Source organism: Crocodylus porosus, unplaced genomic scaffold (assembly GCF_001723895.1).
Source record: "Crocodylus porosus isolate Cpor-Errol unplaced genomic scaffold, CroPor_comp1, whole genome shotgun sequence".
NCBI lineage: Eukaryota > Metazoa > Chordata > Crocodylia > Crocodylidae > Crocodylus > Crocodylus porosus.
This window is the reverse complement of record NW_017728915.1, coordinates 28,702,603-28,726,009: the sequence shown is the minus strand read 5'-3', so window position 1 is coordinate 28,726,009 and position 23,407 is coordinate 28,702,603. Positions and strand designations below refer to the sequence as shown.

The window sequence follows — 23,407 nt, the reverse complement described above, 5'->3', positions numbered from 1 at the left end:
CCTGCAGCCCCCGGCGCTGCCTGTGCCCCACACTCCTGACCCATGATCCACTGCCCCCCGGGTATCCCTCACTCCCAACCCACAGCCCCTCCAGCCCTGCCAGTGCCCCTCACTCCAACCCACAGACCCCTGCTCCCCCCAGCCCTGCAGCATCACTCAGCCACTCTGCCCCTGGGAGCAGGGGCACCAGTCCCAATGCCACCAGCCCAGCCACATAGCTCCTTTACCTACCCCTGTCCCTTTACCTACCTGGACACAGATTGGAGGACCCAGAAAGAGGACATGTCTGGGAAAACCCTGATGTATGGTAACCCTAATTCAGATGTGTGTCTGTAACTGAATTTTAGAAAATATAACTTGCTTGAAACTTGTTAGAACATGAGTATTTATTACATTTTGCAGAGATGATGACACCGGAATATCTAGAAGATGGGCCTGTATGGCTGTGTAGAAAGGAAAGCATAAGAGAGATTAACAGCAGTTGTTACACAGAGAGGTATATTGTGTAAGTGTGATGCTTTGCCAAGGTAACTGGCCCTGGCTTCAAGAGACAAAACGAGGAGTGAAGAGACAAAAATACAGCAACAGAAACAGATGTTACAGGACCAAAATGTTCATAACTTACCATCTTTGTTCCTACTTACACCCCACAGCAATAGTCCTGTGTTATTTTTAACTCTCCCTGGTTTTGTTGCCAGCAACAGCATGAAACAGTCTCCTGAGAGGGCTTTGCCCTCTCATACTTGCACCTCCTGGCTGACATCAGTGAAAAGTTGTACAAATATATCAGAAGGCAAAATAGCACCAACTCTGTACTCAATGAACCAGTGTGACATATCTAAAAATAACTTTTTTCCACTTAAATGTGTTCCTCAGCTTTGTGTAATTGTTACTTCTCTTGCTTTTAAAAGACAGTACATTTAGAGGAAATGCAGGCTGGTGGTTTGAGCAGAGTCCTGGAAACCAATTTGACACTGACTTCCTGTCTGGTCTTAACCATGTTTGTGCCTCAGTTCACTTGTCTTGAAAATGGGGAGAGAGCTGTGCAGCTCATGATTGCAACATCATTGTATACTTATTTGCAGGGGTTTTTTGGAAACTCAAATTTGTTTTATTTCTGTGAGTATTAAGTGCTCTTGGATATTAAACCATCTCAACTATGCACAAGTATAATCTATTAGCAGTATAGATTATTTGTAATCTATATTGTTATAATGAGATCTTTGCACCTATCTTTTATTGAAAGACTGTTTGAGGCAAAACGTTCCTCTGGGCTTTAGGTCACATGACAGTTTAATTTTGGCCTCATTTATATTTGATATCTGCCTTCCCAAACTAATGCTGTGTATATGCGCACATGCGTGTGTGTGTGTGTGGAAGTTTTATACATAAAATCAATGCTTATCAGATTCCAAACTGGGAAAATGAGAAATATTTTCCAGCTTCTCTATTAAACTTTGCCTTTTTTTTTCTTTTCATTTCTACTAAATGAAACATGATAATAAAATGTAGACATCCTTATTTCTGTGAGATAATAAGGAAAGGACCAGTCCTTCAGACAAGGATCTACAGGACTCTTACCAGTGACTTGAGCCATTTTGCCCATGTGTCATCTCACAGTGTATACACCAGGGGTGGGCAAAATGCGTCCCGGGGACCGGATGCAGCCCACCAGGCCATTCTATCTGGCCCAAGGGCCCCTAAAAAATTTAGAAAATTAATATTAATCTGCCCTGAGCTGCCTGTCATGTGGCCCTCGATGGCTTGCCGAAACTCAGTAAGCGGCCCTCTGTCCAAAATAATTGCCCGCCCCGGTATACACAGTGTAACATATCCTTGAGCTCATCCTTGCCACAAGGCCTCTATCTTAAATTATATTCTGTACCCTGCAGAGGATGTGCATCCTATTTATATCCAATGCTGGGGGCATGGCATGGCATACCAGTCTTGACAGCAGTCCTCTCTCTCAGGGCCACATAGAAAGTTATACTCAGACAAGATTTATTTTATTCATGCATTTCTCAAATGTAGCAATTGCCATTCACAAAGACTACTAGTAGGCTGCTATGCCAATAGAAATTTTCTCCTGTTATTTTCCTTGACCAGTAGGAGAAGACAGCTGTCAGGCTGAGAGAAGAATCTATTTTCCCTTACCCAAACTTCTCTCTGTCTGCCTTAATTTGAACAACAGTTTCCTGCTAGTGAACTTTATCACGTTTGAACCAGAAGGCGGACAGGTTGTAGTTTTTAACAGCTATTTTCCCCATTACGTGAATGCTCACTGTCCCATGAGAAAGCAATATAAACTGGGTATATTAGGAGAAGTTTCTTTATCCAAGCAGGTTTCTGCTCTAAATTCATTGTAAAATTGCACTTGGATGATAAAGCAGACGAGAGATGTTGTGCTGGGGAAACGACCCTGTAATTCCAGCCTGTCAGAGTTAAAATCCAATGGACTAAAATTATAGTGAGAAGAAATTGACTATCAGGTTTGATCAATGCCATTAAATAGACTGTCATCAGAGTACAAGATGTTTCAGGCAGATACAAGTGCAGCTGCTACTGCTTGTGGTTGCCAGAAACAGATAACAGCTGGTGGAAGGTCTGCGGTGTAAGTAATGGTGATTCTGTTTCACTGCCTCTTTTCCCTCCTTTTTCAGGCACAACATGTTTGATTGCATTGCTGTCAGATAAAGAATTAACAGTGGCCAATGTTGGTGATTCCCGAGGCGTCTTGTGCGATAAAGATGGGAATGCTATCCCCTTGTCACATGATCACAAGCCCTACCAGCTGAAGGAGAGGAAGAGGATTAAAAGAGCTGGTAAGCATATAAGCTTATCTTTTTTTTGGTATAAAAAATGCATTCTACTATACTTGACTCTGTAATTAGTATAAAATTATTTTTCCACCTAAGATGCAGAAAGGTGCCAGATTGAGTATTTTGAGAATAATATCTTCACAGCACATAATGCTTTTCAACCCTAGCTCTCAAAGAGCATGTGAAACAAAGCCACAGAAATTAAGACCATGGTTATATAATAACTGAGATCTATACTTGCCAGCAGTAGGCGGCTCTTGCATGCTTAGCTGCTTCAAGTGGGCTGCTGCCTCCTAACCTGGAAGCAGAGTAGCCACATTTCAATTGAGTTAATTGGCCCTGTCACTCAGCAGTGCTAATTGCCCCTCTTCCCTGTCCCTACCCCCCCCAAATCCTCATGTGGATGCACCTACACTGCCTCTAGTTTAAAAGACTGGCTGCCTGGAGCAGCTCAGCATGCTTGAGGGTGCCACTACCAGGTGCCACACAGTAAGTTTCCCACATAGACCTGCCTTGCCTCAGCTGAACCTATCACCAAGGGTGCTAGTTGGATTTGTGCTTTTAGGGCATAGCATTCTTGCTCAGAACCTCCAGCCTTGTCTAGTCTCCCAAGTACCCTTCAAAGCCACCCCAGGTGTGGCTTCTAGAGTGGGGTAAGTCTCTGACATCTTTATCTCTGAGACCCCTGGTCTTTCAGTGCCTGACCCTCCCTGGATACTAACTGCCCCCCCTAGGGTGTTACCTTCCAGTTCAGCTGCTGAGGAAGGAACTTTCTCTCTTCAAAGGGTAAGTGGTGCACCCTGAAGTCCTCAGCAGCAAAACGGACAGCTCCTTTTCAACAAAGGGCCTTTACTTGGCAACTGTAGCACAGCAAGCCAAAGTCGTTGTATCCCCCTCTAAAGGATTAAGCAGTTCCTGTATCCCCAACCCAACCCACACAGCTCTGGGCACCCCAGAGCTGTTTCTCTCTCTGGACCCTCCTTTTCAGGTTCTTCTCTGCATTGTTTCATGCTAATTTCCCCGACACCCTCTTTCCCTTGACACATCTGGGCAGTAGGGCATCCAGGGAAAAAGGCTATTCAGGGTGCATACACACATGCCAGCTTTCTGACAGTTAAGCTGACTTAACTTTTTTAAGTTACCTTAACTGTTAGAGTGTATGCACGTATGTGGAGCAGAGTTGACTTAAATGAGGCGTAATATAATATGCCTCCAAGGTGTATTAACTTGGGTTGCATTAGTTAAGTCAACTTAGCTCACAAGATGACTGACACCATGTCAAGGAGCTTTACATTTGTATGCTCTGACGTAGCTAAACTTGTCAATATAGTTAAGTCACCTTGTTTTAAGTTGATGTATACTTGCATATCCACCCCGTATTCTTTGTTGCTGGAAGTGTATCTTGTGTACCCTAGCACAGAGGCAGCTCTGGGTCCTAGTTAAGGACCCTTCTCCACTCCATCCCCACCCCAGGACAAGCTAGTGGGGGGAAACTGAAGCATGCAACATTATAAAAAGACAAATGCATTTAAACCAGAAATATTACAACAAAATCATAGTCTGTCACAGGCATACATTTTTTTTATGGTAGGTAAGTAGTTTGGAGCCAAGAGCTTAGCCAGGTTCCTAAGAATTGGACACATGCATAATGAGATACCCAATTATCAAATGTAATGCTCATAAAGAGTTTTAGTAAGGACATAAAAGCTCATGCTTCAACCGTTTAAATCACTGTAAGGATTAAAATTCAGGTGAGGCCTTCATGGGATCAGATTGGCTCATGTCAGCCTGTTGATTTGAACCGTCAGAGACAGGATACCAGACTGGGCAATACCTCTACTCCTATTTAAACAACAGTTCATGGGGACAAGCACATATGTTGTTAGTGCACCAGTGTATAGACAAATTGCAAACAAGTGCCTTCTCTGTAGGGCTGTGTGAAATTTCAGCAGCTGTTTCATTTTGGAGGTGATTCAGGCTGTTTCGGCACCTGAAACACCAAATCAAAATGGAAGGCTCCAAAACAAAACAAGGCATCCAAAATGTTTCAGAAATGCTTCAGAAAATTTCGGCGCTTTGAAGCTGAGCTGAGCTTGCAGGGAAACAGCTGTACATTGCTGCCCTGCCACATGACTCAGCTCCACAGGGATCAGAGATCTGCGCCGGGAGCTCATCACTGCTGCTGCCCGCTCTGCAGGAAGCAGAGATCTGCACCAGGCTTTCCTTGCCTGCATGGAGAGGGTTTCCTTGCCTGCATGGAGTGGCCCTCCCCCAGACAAGCCACCCACAGTCCATCCTGCTCCCCACTGGGGCCCCAAGCCCCACCCAGCTGGGCAGTAGGGATGTGCAAAGCTTGCAGCCCATTGGAAACAGATTTGGAGGAGATTTGGCTGAAACAAAACAGGACAGTGATCCAAAACACCAAAACGAATGACTGTCCTCCAAAACGGCCAAATCCAAAACCAAATTGAAACACAGCCGTTTCGCACAGCCCTGCTTCTTAGTTCCTATTTTCTGCTGATGTTTTATGTGTTGTAGAGCTTCACGGTCCTCATAGATGATAGTTTTCTTCCCAGAACAGAAGCTGGCATCTGAGCCCTTCCAGGCTATTAGGGGCGCGCCCACACACTCCTTCGTCACACAGATTTACTGGCTGGATGCTGCTTTTCAAGCTGCATGTCTGCATTCTTGGCCATGTGCATGCTACAGCTATGTGCATGCATGAGGCATTTATCAGTGACATTATGGGCTACACCAGCCAAAAAAAGCGGATTGGCAATAATGTCAAATTTCCTTTTATTGGTGCCAATGCAATATGAACCAATATCGGTGCACCCCTACAGGCTATATCTACATAATTCAAGGCAGTAATACCTGATCTCATTCTGCACATGCTCGCTCAGAAACCAAAAGAAACGCAGCTGTACTAGCAGTGTTCTGCCAAGACCTACTTCTCAGCAGAACTTATTAACCTAAGTAAGCTGTCTTAGGTTACCACTGCGTTATACCTCTAGCACTGCATTACACTATAGGGCCCTACTACATGATCAAATTAAAGCTAGATAGAAATCAACTATAGAGTTGTTACACTGACTTTATAGTTGGGTGGCTCTTTATAGCTGGATACTCATTTTTATCATGTGATAATTACTTTGCATGTGTGGTTGGTCTAAATTTATTGCTCAATTAACCAGTTAATTGTGTGATATAAGTAACGTGTAGCAAGACCATAGAAACAGGCCATGTTCTAGTTTCTCTAGCTATAAAATGGAGATAACAATGTTTGTTCTTCATTCTGATGCTCCTAGAAAACTCTGGGTGAAAACTGCTATAAAGGCTAAGCATTCTCATGAGGATGTGGCACTCAGGCCTCTTGAAATCCTTGTCTCCTCACTTGATAGAAAGTACCTACCATCTTTCCCCTATAAAATGGAATTTTAGAATAACAGCTGCTAGAGGTGTGTTTGTAATCTTTCCCTCGTTCCCGATTTTTCTCTTTGCATCAGATAGCTGTGCTCCCCATCTTTCATGTTAAGATGGTAGATTTTCGTTGGTAGGTTTTCGTTGTAATTTGTAGGTTGGTTGCATAGTGATGCAGCACCGTGTAAGAGAACACAGCATACTCTCCTCTCCTCTCTGCTTTTATTTTCCAGCACAGCCTGTCTGCAGCTTAGGCCTTGAGTAAGGGACCAAGTTAGTATCAGATGACAGTGAAAGCGGAAGCAATATCTGGTATCACATGCAGGATCCTTTCTCAGCATCTCATCTCCTGAAAAATATCTTGCCAGTGATATGTGTGAAGATGCTGTGAAGCTCCAAATGGCAGACCCAGACTGTGTAGCAGACTTCTCTCATGTAACCCAATGCTGGCTGAATTTCAGTGGAGCCCACAGAAGCTACTCTAACCATGATCAGTCATGAGGAAGGCCTTTCTGCTATATTCTCCTTAAATTGTGGGCGTTCCTATTATCCTCTGAAATTGTTACTATAACTATTGTTATTAAACCATAGGCTTTTCTTCTGGACTCTGCACAAGCTTGCATGGGGCAGATGCCAGAGACAGATTTTAATGATCTTAAAACTAACTGATAATTCCCTATTCCTGTGGGTTTTTTCAGGGCTTCTCTGTAGGGGAAGGTTTACCAATATATTAATATTATATCTCCCAAAGTGCAGACACTTAAAATAAGTGAGTTTTTTGTCGTGATTTTACACTGCTTTCAAAGCATATGAGCAATGTGACTCTTCCCTAGGCAACACAGTTTCCCAGGAGGCAGATACAAGGATATAAGGAGAGGAAATAGGGAATTCTTGATCTTTTCTATGTGTGAAGGTTAACTTGTAAGTGAGATCTGGAGCTTCAAGATTATCTTCCTGTAAAGTAGCTTCCACCTTACGCTTTCAAGTATCTAATGGTATCTTACAAGGAAGCCATACAAAATATTCACCTGAAGAAACAAGTCTTAAAAGGAAATTTAGCAAAAAATGTGGATTTAGAGTGGGTGTTTCCCTGTAATCCTGTGAGGTTATGTAAACAGCATGGCATCTTTAGACAATAGGCGTTGAACTTTTGTGTGTGTGTGTGTGTGTGTGCGCATGCATTTATTTTTTAAACTTCAGGTCTCAATAGAAAAATGAATGTTCCCTCTCCTTCCCCCCTAAACAAAACTGTCCTTCCTTAGCTGATATTGTAATGAGTTTTTCTTTGTATTGTACATGACCTCATTTTTGTTGTCATGATGGATCACATGATCCTTCCATTTTTGCAGTGTAGATACAGCTGGCAGAAACAGGTTCTAATGCAGACCTTAGTCCAGGGGCAAGCAATGTTTTTTGGTCAGATTGCCGGAAAAACCACAATGTCTACCTTGTAAAGTGCCAGAGTGCCCGCACACCACATAAACAAAACCGAGGCAGAGGGGATACGTGGCAGGATGTACTGCATATTTAATACTATTAATAATCATTAATGTTGCTTTTTAATTTTTTTTTAACAGTAAATAGAGAGCTGGTGTCAGGCGGGGAGCAGGGGGTGCCCCAGGGCTCTGCTACTCACGCCATAGCGGGGGCCCAGCAGCACCGGAGGTGGGGCCCAGCTGGCCTGCTCAGCTCTGCAGGGATGTGGCGCAGCCACCCACAAAGGGAGGCTGCCTGCCTGGGGCAGGACACTGGGCTCAGGGGGCTCCTGTCTGGTCTCTGTGTGTGCCGGGTACAGTGGGAGTGGCAGCTGCAGCCACAGGCTGTTCCCTGGGCTCTAGGAACAGCCACTGCAGCCGGTGCTCAGGGCTGAGCCCACCAGGAGCCTGCAGCACAGCGGCTCTGTGCAGTGCCTGCCTCAGCCCTGGCCCCTTGAGGGCAGCTGCGGGTGGGCAAGGCCAGGACCTGGGCAAGCTGAGGCAGCCGCGGTGGCTGTTCCCAGGCTCCAGGAGGCTCCTGCGGCCAGGCCCCTGCACTGGGGACAGCTCTGCCCTGCCTGCACTGTGCCCAGTGTGCAGGGAGGTTGATCCTGGAGAGAGAAGCCCCCCGAGCCCAGCGTCCTGCCCCAGCCAGGCAGCATCCCCACGTCCGCAGGGTGACTGCGGCCCATCCCTGAGGAGCTGTGCGGGCTGTCCAGACAGGTGCTGCTGGGCACCCCCGCCTGCCTGCCCACCACAGCTCGAGCCTGCAGAGCCCCAGGGCAGCCCTCACTTCCCACCCAGCCCCCGCCTTCCTAAGGGCCCGACTGGGCTGGCTTGCCCGCGGTGCCTCCCCCCATGCCACCTAGCCCCTGTCCCGACCACCCAGCCCCAGCAGTCAGCACCTCAGTGCTGCCCTGCATGAGACAGGGTGTCTGCCTGCCTGGGCAGCTCCCTCCAGGGGCCAGCCGGGCTGGAGGGTGCAGCCTGGGAACAAGGGGCAAGGGCAGTAGAGCACAGACAGCCTCCCTGCCTGCCTTCTTCCGGCTCCGCCCCGGGGCCTGCCGCAGCACTGCAACGTGTGGCTGCACAGGAGAGCCTGGAGCAGCAACTTAAAAAAACCCCCCAAAACCCCAATTTTTTTACATGCCTCCTGGCGTGCCAGGAAAAATGTCTCCGTGTGCCACTAATGGCACGCATGCTGGCGGTTGCCGACCCCTCCCTTAGCCAGACACTTTTACATGGTGTTACACAGTCCATTTTTAATATGTACAATCAATGTAACCTTGAGGCAAAATAGGAGCATGGTTGTTATCACTCTTTTTCTGTCACCTGATCATGAGGCTGTAATGCTAAGACACTTAAAACAGTGATATTAACCTTGAACAGCAGGGTGCTGCAGGGTGCCATATAATATTAGCACTGTTAGGTATGCAGACATGAATCACAATATAAACCTCGTTTTTTTAATAGGAATCCATAGTGTTAATAATATCCTGGCCTATTGTGGCATTTTTGAGTTCTTTGCAGCAGAAGAATTGCTGTATCATTTTTCTGTTGTCAAAAAAAGAGTAAAAACTAAGAGCTGGCATTTTCCAAGGGATGACGCGAATCTAAAAAGGTTGAGAACCACTTAGCTAGGTGTTTGCTTCCTTATCAAATGGAGTCGCAGAGACAATAGCCACATCGTCATGTTCCACTCCGTTTTTCATCATTCCATTTCATCACTGAGTGGCAATGTCACCACCAGCGCCCCATTTGTGGTACAGTTATGCAACTGCATAAGTGTTTTGCAGGATGAAAGTTTGCTTAAAGTTAAGTCCCCGTTTCTGTAACTAGGAAGATATTCTTCAGAATGCAAGTCTAGTATCAACCAAGGCAGTGATGTCTGCCATAGCATGCAAGCCAGCCTAAAACCATGGCTCAGGGGAGACCTGCCTGGTGCATTTCAGTGAAGTGTTAATAGTGAATTAATACTAACTGTTCCGTCACTTCTGTCTGCGGTGGTAGATTTTCATGGGGATTAACAGTGGTGGTTGGTTGTTGTTGAATTCAACTCCACCCCCTTCCTTATCACAGCCAGAAGTGAGAAGGAGATTTGTGGTGTCCCAAATCTCAACTGATTCCCAAAATAATCTTCCCCTGGCTTTCTGGGTATAAAAAGTCCCCAGCAACCCGACCTCCCGCTTTCTCCTGACAGCCATGAAGTTAATTGTTCTGTATAAAAACCTGCTACACATTGAAAGCACAGACTTCAGAGATGGACTGAAGTAAAACAAGTGTAACACTGAAATAAAGAGCACAAGATGAGCCTCGGGAAAGACTAGGGCCTCTGGGATGCCATGTAAATCTATGCTGCGTGGCAGACACCTGAGATCTAATGTGTAGCATAAGACATGGGGCCTTGGCCATAACTTTCAGGCAGAACAACAAGGTTCTGCATTATCTTCCTCTGTTTACATCCCTGATTGCCATGTGTCTGCCCTTGATGACAGCAGAGCAGAAGGAGGAGTTCAGACATTCTTGTCTGCCACAAGAGATCTTTGTGGTTTTGTCCTTTCTACGTGCGCGTAGGAGGGAGAGAAACTCAGACTGCCACACTAGAAAGCTGTTTGCCCCGTATCACACATTAAACAGTATCTGATAGGAGTCAAATGTGAAATATCATATTAAGCATACGCCTGAAAGAACCTGTTAGGCTTCTGAAGAGCCAGAATCCCATCCCAGAGCTACAATGATCATCACTGATATAAATGTACGGGTTTATCCAGGTCTGATTGTCATGGGCTTTGACTTGCATTAAAACCAGGCGTAGGACAGGCAGCCTGGTTTAATACTCAAATTAACCCTCCTCCCAACCCCCCCTCCAATGTCATGGGGTGGTGGGGGAGGAGGAGGAATTTTATCTTAGATATTTCAGAGTTACTCAAAGTGGGACAATGGGCTTGTACTTCTGTAGGATCCCAGAATAAAAGGCTTTGTCCCAGGAGATATCTGGCATCTGTTTTTAGCCGAAGTTACTCACCTTGAACATCATGATACTGAGTTTTCCAAAGATCAAAATTCTGCACTGTTGCCAAAAGCCTTTCTTAAATTAATGACTCTCCATTCCTGATGACAGCTACAAATGCAGACTGTTTGGGGGGTGTTTTGAATGAGAATTTTGAAGTGATCACTTTTAAAAAAGAAAACCTTGCTAGATATGATATATACTGTATGATCTATCCAATCCTGCACAGCATACTATGCCATGGAAATATTTCAGTCATTGCTTGACAAAGGCAGCAAAAACTCATTTTGTATATGTAAGCTCTGGCTGTAAAACTGGAATAAGCAGGTCCCATAAATCGCTTGCATTAGATGTCTCCACAGTAGGCAGGATAGAAGAGACAGGCACTGCTCTGCTTCCATTATGGAGTGCTCCAAAATGAACTCTTTATTGCAGTCAGTTTTTCCCACCATCCCAGCACATGCAGCATGACGTTCTGAATTTGGTTTCTTTTGTGGTTATGTTTTTAAAAGTGTTTCCTTGTTGTGGTCTTGCTCACGCAAAAAAGATGCACTGGCCAAATGATATTCAATCAAGAGGCCATTCAAAATATACAGCTGTAAAGGTGGTCAGGGTTTACTTGACTGTGTAGTTGAAGGGGAATTTTAGCCACAGTTTGGCCATGGAGCAGAACTGTGCATTTCATAATATTAAAACAGAGATTACATATGGTGAAATTCATTCACAGATGTCTGAGACTTCAGAAGAGACTAGCCCAGTGCACCTATTCATGTCTCAGATACTCAGATAAAAAAAAAAAGTTTTGCTTGTAGTGATGTTCAGTACGTTCAATTTGATTTTCAGTACATTCATTTTCAGGCTTTAACCAAGAATTATCTAGTCATTAAATACAATGGAGTTTCAGGCAGAAGCAGATGTAGTTCAAAGATTAGGTCATCCAGCTGGGAACAGAAATACTCCATGGACACCTATACATGTGCTCAACCCCTGCTCTGACACCTTCTAATTAGAACACATTGGGAGTAGACTCAATTAACTGAGTCTGCTGTAGCATGTTAATTAGCATGCTCCATCAGCCTCGGCTTTACATGTATTCAGCCTCCCCGCTCTTCAAACGCTGGCAGGAATGCTTCAAATAAAGCTCATCAAACGCGCTTTAAAGCACCCCCACTACCATTTTGAAGTGCAGGACACTGAATACCCGAGAGGCTGCTGGCACTTTAATTAGAGCGGCTTCTGAGAGCCAGTGTAATTAAAGCACCATCTCGCCCACCCCAGAGCACTTGTAAAGATGCCCCATGTGACACACAAGACCAAGCACACAAGCCTGAGTAATCACAAATAATAATATTTATGGCAAATGGTTAGCAAGAAATTCATAACTTAACATTTACTTGCACAGCAAAATCTATTCTGATCATTTCAAATAAATTTACATTACACACACTTTAGTACACGATTTGTAGACAGGAAAAAAAATTAAATTTGCAAGATTTTTGCTACTTGCTTTCCATTCATCTGGAAACCACGGTGAAGACAAACTATCTGTATTTGACTTATTTAAATTTGTTTTCTTGTCTAAAACATTTTCCAACCTCTAATACTTATCTTTTATGATTTCATGATTGTAAACCCACTGCAAATTGTAATACTTAAATATATTCAGCTTGAAGAGTCCTTAGTATTGGGTATAGCACTGCATTTGTACCAGCTGATCAGCTCTAATACTAGTATGCTTTGTGCTGAAGAAGAATTCTCTGATTGTTGTTTTTGCAGAGGCTTTTTGGTCAATTCTTATTATTCATCCAAGACAACTTGATGGAGCTAGCAATAAATGCTGTGTACATGTTCTTTCTTTGCTTCATGCCCCAGAGTGAGATTTTAGTCTTGCTGCACTGCACTTTCAGTGTTTTTTCCCTTCATAGATCTTCCCAAATGAGGGAAACCTGTTCTTGAATTGTACAGAAGAAGAGCTTTACTAAAACAAGGTTATAGTCTTTTAGTGTATTGTCTTGGCTCTGGCATAAGGTTTACTGCAAGGCAAATTGTCTAACACAAGGGAGACTTATCTCTGGGCTCAGCAGTTTGTCAGTCTCTTTGGGGAAGCAGAAACACAAAGCTGTGCCTGGAAGACTGGCCAGTTGTGACTTTCTTTCAAGCATTCCACTAGTTCGGACAAATGTGCAAACACAGTCCAGCCCCTCTGCACTACTTTGATGTATACCTTTCTTCAGGCATCCCCACCTCTGACATATATGTTATTTATGCTTAGGAATATCTCATAACGAGTATTAGAGTTGATCTGGGAGAATAGAAGACGTTTAACAGAGTTTTTGTGTTTCTTTTCAGGTGGCTTCATCAGCTTCAATGGCTCCTGGCGTGTTCAGGGGATCCTGGCCATGTCCCGCTCCTTAGGAGATTATCCTCTGAAAAATCTCAATGTTGTTATCCCTGATCCAGATATCCTGACCTTTGATTTGGACAAGCTACAGCCAGAGTTCATGATCTTGGCATCAGATGGCCTGTGGGATGCATTCAGCAATGAAGAGGCTGTCCGATTCATCAAGGAACGCTTGGATGAGCCCCATTTTGGTGCCAAGAGTATAGTTCTACAGTCATTTTACAGAGGTTGTCCTGATAACATAACAGTTATGGTGGTGAAGTTCAGAAATAGCAGCAAAACAGAAGAACAGTGAACTCACAACAGTTCTTTGCTTCTTCTTTGATAAACTTAAAACAAACTCTTACATTTTAATGTAGTAGAAAGTTCTAGTAATTATCATTAGGATTTTATGCAGAAGGGATAGGAAAGACCCTTGTGGTCTCTGTTCTTTGCTGAACAAAAGGAGCAATACAGCAGATATGTTTTGAATTATATGAATTAAGTTTTTCACATCTTCCTGCTTCCCATGACCTGTTGCTTCTGAGAAATGAATTGTAATCTATTTCCAGGGTTAAAAATTCCTGCTTAGGTTTTGTCAAATACAAACCATTTCTTAACTTTAATTTTAATAGCTGAAGCTGCATTCAGATTGGCACTGTGGGGGCAGGCAGTGCTGCTTCTGCTCCAATAGCGATAGGAATTACACTGCTTTTCACCCATAGATGTAACTGCCTTCAGAGTGTCGTTCTCCCTAGTGCTTCCAGTTTCTGTTTTTCTAACCTGCAGTGATGGTAGGGCGTTAGCTTGGAGAGGATTTCTAATTAGTAGTCTGTCTTTCATATGGAGAAAAAAAAAAGAACCAAACATTAGCCTGTCAGCACAGAACAGGCCCACCCTGCTCATTTTTTCCATAGTTAAATATACCCTTTCTATCACGTGACTAGGTACAAGCTATTGAACTTCCTGCACCCACATGTTTATGCGGGCTGCGGGTGACTTTAATAACACTTCACCTATGTCATCCTGTATTCACACCAGCAGATGCTAAACTCCATCAAACTACTCTGTGGACTAATGCCTCCACTATTCAGGAAACTTGCTCTTTCGTTGTAGAAGAATGCCAAACACCCCTGGCTTCTATTTATTTATTTTTTCTACTATTTTTCATAAGTCAGAAGAGAAAATAAGGCAAGACGATTTCAGTATAGCTTAAGATGGGAATATCTTTAGTCAATGTTGGGAAAACCAGGGAAGGCAGCATGTTTCATGACATTGGGTGAAGTATGCTCTTGCTGCAAACAATTTTTCAGTAATATCCATCAGTTCAAAATTCATCAAGGAGGCTTATATGTGACTTAGTGTTCAACCTCATATGCTGTAGCTGTACTGTAAATTATTGGGGCTAGGAGGGAAACATTCTCTAAATGGGAATTTTTTTCCTATGTCTGATTTCAAAATGAAATTGTAAATTGCAATCTAACTAATGTAAACTTCATTATAGGTAATGGCCTTCCAAATCTGATCTAGATTGGGTCATTTTTATGTATGATCTGATTTGCTTCATCATCTAGCAATCTGGAGGCAGTAGTAGTGAAGAGAGTATTGGTAGTGTATGGCAGTACACCAGAGCTGGAGCCTGAAGTAACTATTGGTCTGTATGTATTAAAGACTTTTGATGGGGCAGAGGAGATACTATGGTTGCTTGGCTGGGTTACCTGTAAGTGTGATTTTACACTGCATTGTATTAAGATATGATATAGGGACTCGTTTCACCATTGACTTCATTCTAGGCGAGCCCCTGAGATTCCCCCTCTGCTGGACGTGACAAGGTGTGCTCAGCATTTGGTGTCCAGAGCTTAGTCAGTGACATTATTATGCTAATAAACATTTTTGTTTCTTTGGCAAAAGTACAGGTCTACTTAGTCTGCAAGTTCTCTTGGTCTCACCATTATCCACAGACAGAGGAGAGCAGACTCTGAGTAAGTGCCTTACTTGTCCCTGAGCCAGTAGCTGCGTTGCGGGTTCTGTTGCGCAGGTTTCGGTCAGTAACAGGAACATAACTGTTTTTTTGCTGCACCTCTAAAGGAATAGCTGCCAAGTTCCTTTCATTTCTTCCCCTAAATTATCCCTTTCTTAAAACTGTAGAATTTAAGACGCAAGAGAATCTAATTAATCTAATACCATCAAGTATATAAGGGCAGATTTCAGTTGTTGACACCCAATCCTGTTCTGGGCCAGTCCCCTTAAACTGTTCAGCTGGTTTAACCTGTAAGGTTTTTTTTTTTATGCTAAACATGCTGTGAAGGGTCCTTCCAGGTCAGCCTCTCTTCCTTCTGCCTTGAGACTGCCAAAACAGGGCTTGGTTGAAGGCTGGTTATCTAGCACACTCAGAACAGGTAAATCCACTTTCTTGCTGTACCATTTGTGCTGGCAGTAATTGTCCCCACTCCAGGACTTTCACATTCTCTAGTCCATCTGGCTACTTACTCAGACTATCCAGCACAGATGTTGTGTACCAGTATAAACCAGTTAGGATTTTTGATTTCCAAGTTCAGTCTAGTTTGCACAATTGGTACACGTACCTTCTAACAGCTTGCTTCCACCTGGAACACCAGATTTTCTTGGTAAATAATAGGAAGTGTGCAGTACAACTATTGGAAAAGTATGCATCCAGCTTCATATAGTATGTTGGGACCTAGAACAGATGGTTATTTCACTGAAAGATTTAATTACAACATCTAACTATTCTGCAAAGGAAAAAATAATTTAATTCAGTGGATTGTTAATTGTAGCTTTACAGTCAAGTTGAGGTGTAGTAGGTGACTGCAGTAAAATCCAGTTAAATTTCCCTTAAAGGTTTTCCAGGCTAGGACACTGTGAAATGATGCAAGAGTGGTGTTGGGGTTTCACGATGGTGATATTCAGTGTGGAAACCTCTACATTGGTAGAGCAGCAGTTTGCAAACTACAGCTCAGGGAGCATTTAGTGGTCACAGGGTGCTGCCTTTGCTTTCCCCTTTACAGCTGCTGTGACAGGCATAATGCTCTTCCTTGTAAGAAGGGGTTTGGCTGCTTGTAGAAGCAGCTGTTTTGGGAGAAGTGTGTTATATTTAGAGGTTTGCTAAAGGACAACTGTAGGGAAAGCTGGATTTTCTCAGCCTATAAGTACACTTCTGCTATAACAAATCTGCATACTGAAGACAAGAGGGGAAGTCTCTCACATGCATATTTAGAGAGCTGGGACTGGGACCCAGACTTGTTGCATATTGTTTTTTATCACTTGAGGTAGAGTAGATTGGGTATAGTTGGTGTGAAGCGCCACTTTAGAGACCGACCAGTAGAGGGCAATAGAGCTCAAGCAAACATACCTCGGAGCTGAGCTCTGCAGCAGTGCGCTGCCTGCTCTGCAGTGCCCAGAGCTGTGTTCAGAGCCCAGAGAAAGGAAACTTACTGCACATGCACAAATTCACCAAGTACCAGAGTTTGCCATAGGGAAGTTGCGGGATGATGACTGGGAGGCAAGTTGGAGAATCCGCCAGGCCAACCAACTGTTGCTCTACCAATGGGCCAGGCTTTGAGAAGCCTCCTAGTGGAGTACAGGACAGCTTTGCAGGTGGTAGCCACGTGGATCCTCATTCTCAGCTAAAACTATAGCCTATCCTCACAGATAGGCTCCTAGCGCAATCAGTGGGGCCCAAGGTATATATTATAATGGTTTCTTGTCTCCTTCCTGGGACAGTTCTCAGTAAGGTGAAAGCCATCTACTTATTGTAAGTGTATGTCCTCCTTTAGCACATGTGGAAGAAGCGGCCATTTTAATGATGAAATTCTCCCTAGTGCAGAGGTCCTGTCCAAGGCCAGTGCAAGCCCACAGCACAGAAGTGATTCGCATGCTAGGGAGGAAGTGGATCGGTGTCCACTGACTCTGCTTCTTGCACACATGTATCCGGGGCTCGTGGGAACCCCAGGGAATTAATTCAGCTGCCCAAAAAAGGGTTTGAGGAACTGTTTTGCATCAAGAGCGAAGTCATTGTTTTGTTCTGCATCCCTGTGCCCCAGCGTGTTTTTTTCTAGCATCAGTGAATGCATTTGAAGCAACGTAACTTAATGTTTGGTATCTGTGCAACTTGTTCAGGCCACTGTGGTCATGCATGGAAAAATACAGGTTTTGCAGCTAGTCTCAGGGGCAGCAGCATCTGCTGCTTCATTTTGCACATAATCTCTTTTTTTTGTAACACGCAGTGTTGATAAGCTAGATATGCTTACTCCACTTCAGTGCAGGGGGATGAACTGGCTGAGATCTTGTGGTCCTTTTCAGCCCCACATGTCTACAGCTAAGCATAAGAGTTAAAATGAGAAGTACCTGGGCATTAAAATGCTAGGGAAAAGAAACAACTTACAAAAAGCATTAAAAGGGGAGGGATGGTCCAACTCCTTTGGACACCAGTGAATGATTGGCCGTTGATTTCAGTGGAGATGAGATTAGTCCTAGAAGCAGTTAGGTTATTGTTTATATACTGATTATATCTGTTGTTATGGGACCGTAGTAGTGATAGATTTGTGATTCAGTGTTCAATCTATAGCAAAGCAAAACGATGATGTTGAAACAGAAGTTAGTCGTACTTCTCTTTCGATGAATTGAGCCAGCTTGAAGGTAATAATGGGTTTGCTAAATCACAGCTAACTCTGCATTAGAGAAGTACAAGGGTTGCCTTGTGTGTCTGCCAATGGGCCAGGCTTTGAGAAGCCTCCTAGTGGAGTACAGGACAGCTTTGCACTGAACTTTAAGAGGATCTTGGTGGTATTCCTAGTACTTATTTTACATGGAAAGGAGAAAACATTTGGGTATATACTCATGTATTTCTTTCAATCATCCTTTTTCTGAAATACCAGGTAAGACTGTTTGCAAAATCAGGACCTTTAAAAAGTGTTTTGGACAATGAGGGGGCTGGGCTGGGTTCTATTAAAGCTACAGGCAAATTCAGCTATTAAATATTACTGCTGGCTTGAGGTTTAGCAGCTAGTAGTTGGGCAGCTGTCTTTGATGTTGTTAATAAATAATTACCTTTCCAAATCTCAGGACTTGTATCTATATTAGGATATTAAATTCTGAATTAAGCATATGGATTGATATTTGGAATTACTACATTTTATTTATATGGCACTGAAAGGCTTAAGTTCTGCAGCTGTTTCAAATACAGCAGTTTTCATTAAAGTTAGTATTGAATGCTGAAGCTTGAGGTGTAGACGGAAAAGATAATTGCCCGTGTTTACAATGTCTAGGTTCTGACAGCCGGGACCTCTTGAGTTTCCAAGAGGTGCAGTAGAGGCTTAGACATTCAGCCCAGTTTGTTTCAATACGGTTAATTCAATATCAGCAGTTTGTTATGAGGTGGTGCTTTAGACATCTACATGCAGTGTTTATGCAAGCTTTATATGAGAGATGCATCTCCACTGCAAACAAGTAGGATTGCAACATGTTTGGACACCCTTCTAGCTTTAATCTTGCTTAATAAGTGCAGATGTAGTGGCAAGGGCTCAATGTGGTTTGGCAAACTGAACAAATGCATAGGTTCCCAGCAGGCTCGATGAGCTTCAGCCACCATCTCTTTGCTGCAGTAAAGCAGGTGAAGCCAGCCTATGTGTGCAGCAGTCACATCTCCAGCTGCCTTGTGGGCTCACTTCTTGGAAACCTAGAGTGGCCATGCAAAAACATCAGTGCCAGAGCTGCCAGACAGGGCATGTATGTGTGCTTGAGCCTCTCTCTCTCCAGCAAGAAAAAACAAAAAAGTTTCAGCCAGAGGCTGTCCCTTTGGGATCTAGAGAGGTTCCATACTGTGCGTCTGGGTTGAGTTTTGTTCTATACTGAATCCATTCAACTCACTTTAACTAACTGCTCCTACCTGTATATAATCCAAGTGGCCATGAAATATTGACCATGGTTTAACAAGGCAGATTTGCCAGTGCTTTGCTTGTGCTCATCCAATTTCATGGGCTTTCCTTTTAAATGCTAAATTATAAAAAAGAGTCTTGGAGTTGCTTGTGGTTTCCATGCAACTGTGCTAGTAGTGCAGTGCAGCAAAGAAGCAGGACAGAGAAAACAAGCTTTCAAAACTTGAACGCAGGGAACAGCCTTGCAGTCTGGCTCTGCTTCTCAGGAGTGGTGATTGACAGAAAGAGGAAATCGTGAAAGTCCCAAGAATAAGTAAAGAGGCACCCTAAAAGATCAGTACAGGGTCCCATCCCCCTGCTGTGCCATCTAAGAGCAGAGCCGGACTATAGTGTCAAAGCAGCCAGTCACAAAGAAAGACCACTTCAGTGCATTATTATGTTGCTACATCACATTATCAAAGATCCTTCCATGTTGTTATTTACAACTTTTTTAGCTAAACACATTAAGGGTTAATGTTTTATTGCAAAACACTGTATTTCACCATCCCTTCAAGGAAAGCTACAGACAAAGCACTGGTGAGAGCACAGATAGGCCAGCTTTTCCATTTTTTGCTTAGATTGGATAATGACTGAGAGACATCTACAAACTAGTGACACCCAACAGGAACTGTAAAAAGTTATTAGATAGCATTCACATCTGTGTGGCTTACAGAAAACTTACGTGATCATTGCCACAAGACTAGAGATGCGCTGAAACGTGAGATGATACAAGCCACAAGAGTAAGCCTCAGCTAGTCCTACTTTATTCCACTTACAATTTCAAATGTTTTACTGCAGTTACTGGTACTTATTTTAAGACAAATGAAGTCCCAAAATTAGTTGTATTCTCTTGCTTGAAATTTAGAAAAATCCTTTCCTTAGCCAGGCCTCTATATAAAAAGCAAACTCTCAAAGAAACAGTCTGAAAACCACATGATCCCCATTACCTTTATGATTTTCAGTGGCCCAACTTGTATTCACTGTTAGAAAAAATGGAACTTGCTGAACAAGGGAATTAGAGTAAAGGAAAAAAACCCGGCCTCGCCTCATTTGGGGTGCGTCCTGCACACAATACTTGTAAACAAATATGGTTATTAACCTCTGAGGTGTGGTTTGTTTGTTTTTTTACTACCTTACATGACCAACCCAGCCTGCCAAAAAAACACTTTTCAAATCTCTCCTTCCTCTTTTCAGAATTTGTGCTTTAGGGGGGAAATTTAGACCTTACTGTTTCTTTCAGGAACCAAAACTGCAATTTTTACTTATTCATCCTGTTGAACTGAGTAAGAAATTTGGATGGCAGCACTTGGTTCCGAGTTCACAGTGTCGGGGTTTATATTTATGCCATATACAATAAACTGTCCCATGTATGCATGAGGAATTCAAGGTCATCTTGTTTGGTTTACCCTCAGTTTCTAGATTGAGGGTGGCTAAAAAAGAGTGCATTATGTACAGAAACTTCTTTAAAACATAATAAAGTTCATTTTAAATGGTTCAAACTTTTAAAAAGTGGTTGAGTATACAAAAATAGGGCAAGACAGACAATTAGTTGTAAATACTGTACATTCTTTTTGCTGCTTGTATTGGACTAATATCAGATGTAAAGCAATTTACAGGCAAAGAATATAGTCAGTGATTTTTGTTTGTTAGAAGATAATTCTGCAGTGCATCTAGTCAGTCTAGGAACATTTCTGTAATCAGCTAATCACAGCAGAAACATCTGAACACATCAGCCAAAAAACACTTCTGGAAAAATATACAGGTGAGAATACCAGTCTTTAATTTTACGCACTGCTTCCTACGCAGCAGCACGGACTTCTAAACGTAGCTGTGTTGGTCTAAGGACACAAGCGGACAAGGTTCTTTGGGTAAATGTGATTATCTGTTGTTAGACCAACTAAATAGTTGGAAACAATGTTCTCAGGCTTGTAAAGAGCAATTTTTGCAACTGTTTAGTTGATCTAATGAAAGAATCAGTTTAAGGCATTTTTATCTTGATGCCATGTTCTTCTGAATGAATGTGGTACAGTGACTCATGTAGCCTTGAAGGAACTTTGTTTCATCTCAGTCTTGTTCTTAATGAAGGTTATATGAAAAAAAATATTAGTTCAATATTTACACTTGCTTCTTATCAAGGCAGCCTAAGCAGACATTCAAGTAGTTTGGACCCAAATTATGACCTATATTGACATTCTGATTATGTGACAGTATAAATTCATGATATTTTTTTAATGGTCAACATTTCTGCTGAAGTTTTATATAGTAACTTTATAATCCACTTAGTGCTGAGGCGTAAGTTAAAATCCAGATCCAAATTAGATTTGGAGGTGGGTGCAAAGCAAGAAAAATGTTTAAAAATATTATGTCAGTTTTTCTACATAACTGGTCATGTCACTTTATGTTCCACTTTCAAGTGAGACAAAGTGTGTAAAGTCTATTGTGAAGGCAAAACTCCTGTGATCAGTGTTTCTCAACCTCCCCGTGTCAAATTCCACAAGTCCCTTGCCTGAAGAAGTTAGATTACGTTGCCTGGGTCCAGTTCTCTTACTGTCACACTTATCCTATTTTCTCAGCTGCAGCAATGTCCCTCTTTATAGTCAAGTGTTGTGAAGATGTTCAAGCATTTTAAGAAAGCAGTAGTAACCATTGCCAAACCACTGTCGTTCCAGTGTTCACGTGGCAATTACTGACTACTGTTGAGTAAAAAAGATTCCTGTAATGGTAGGTTGTAAATAAAAAGCACTTCTGGGAAGAGAGAATTACAGATGCCTTCCCAATCCTAGAACAAGCTGATATCTGCAAGCTCATCAGGTCTCTCCGGATAGTTCACTATCTGCTCAGAGTAATAAAAACAAAACAAAAAACAAAAAAAAATTTTTAAAACCCTGAAATCACACAAACTGATCCTAGAAGTTTATGAATGGTTGCATTTTAATAGCTATTTCTAGGATTGCAATAGCACTCCCTACCTTATTAAAATCATTTCTCTTTAGAATTGGATTAAAAGAAGCTAATTTAAAATGCAGACTTTTAGCACAAGTTCTTTCTGATATTGGACTCAGTAACTGGTGGTTGTTTACATAAATTTCTCCCCTAAGTTTTTACTTCTACAATTAACATGTCCTAAGATTCTCTCATTAAGCCATGTACAGTTATGCAGAGATATCGATATACAACACTGACCATACTTCACAATACAAGAACATGGTGAAACCTCATTCTTGATAGTAGCAGAGGTTTCTGTACCTATTCTACATTTGTCTCTAAGAGACGATTTGAAAGACAGCCAAATGTAAATATTTCATAACATATTAGCTATAGTGCAACTAAAGTAAAGTGGCAGTGCTCTGTCATTCTAGATGTACAGTATGTAAACTATGGTATCTTCAGTATGTAGTAACGTGTCAAGAATAATAAATGTGTTAATGCAGATTCTGTATTGTTGTCTACCAGAAGTGTAAACTACTGAAAACCTGGCCTTGCTGATATAAGACAAAAATAAAGTAAAACTGCCCGTCTTTGTATTACAGAATTGCTTTTGTTTTCTTTTGTTAAGATTCTTCTTTGGAAGTAGCATTTGTATTTTTTTTATTTTGAATTATAAAACAAATTAATCATTCTAGAAATGGAATCCAACATCTGCATTTCTGCCAGCAATTTAAGCTGGTCAGCTTTGAAGCCACTTTTGTTCCTTATTTTCCCAGCATGGATGCTGAGGCCACATCCAGACGAGTGCAAACATTTGTTTCCCCAGGGAGAAGCAGCAGCAGCAGCACACCTTGTCTTGCTGCTACTCATCCCCAGGGAATGCCCATACCATGCGGGCTCCAGCTCGGTAACCCCCGGTGTAGTTGGAGAGCCTGGGGCTGGCAACTGTGCTGGCCCCAGTAGCCTTACCTGGGGTCCTGGGAGCCTCTGGGAGCTGCAGCCACAGCTCTCCTGCAGCTGGGAGCATGGCTCCAGCTGGTCAGACTCCAGTTTTGGGTGAGGTGCTGCCACTACATACACCACCCTGCTTTTTTTTAGTGTGGGTTTTTTTGACCCTGGGATCTCCGGTGACATCCCAGTGTCACAAAAACCCCACACCTGGTGCTGCAAGGTAGCAATGCAGGGAACACCTACACGTGTCATGTATGGCACTGTAGACTGATTTGGGTGCCACATATCACACATCCACACCCATCTGGACGCAGCCTGACAGGTGAAAGGATTTTTCTGCATTACAAATATAAAGTAACTTCACTGAGTGAACTGAAGAGACGCTAGATCTACTCCAGTGCAACTGAGGTTTGAGTCTAACTTTCTGTTGAAGAGTTATAATGCCTGACTCCTAAACAGCACTCCTGTTTTCAGAAATGCAGGTCAAAAGG

General features: G+C 42.8%; 1 protein-coding gene across 1 annotated transcript in view; it reads left to right on the top strand.

Annotated features, from left to right (window-relative positions):
• Nucleotides 1–21,889, top strand: part of LOC109310353 (protein phosphatase 1L) — a 40,067-nt gene extending 18,178 nt beyond the window's left edge. Inside the window, exons 2-3 of the mRNA XM_019535436.1 lie at nucleotides 2,661–2,822; nucleotides 13,074–21,889. Of these exons, the coding sequence (XP_019390981.1) occupies nucleotides 2,661–2,822; nucleotides 13,074–13,420 (509 nt within the window). The 3' untranslated portion in view covers nucleotides 13,421–21,889. The remainder of the gene's footprint in view (nucleotides 1–2,660; nucleotides 2,823–13,073) is intronic.
• The last annotated feature ends 1,518 nt before the right edge of the window (nucleotides 21,890–23,407 follow it).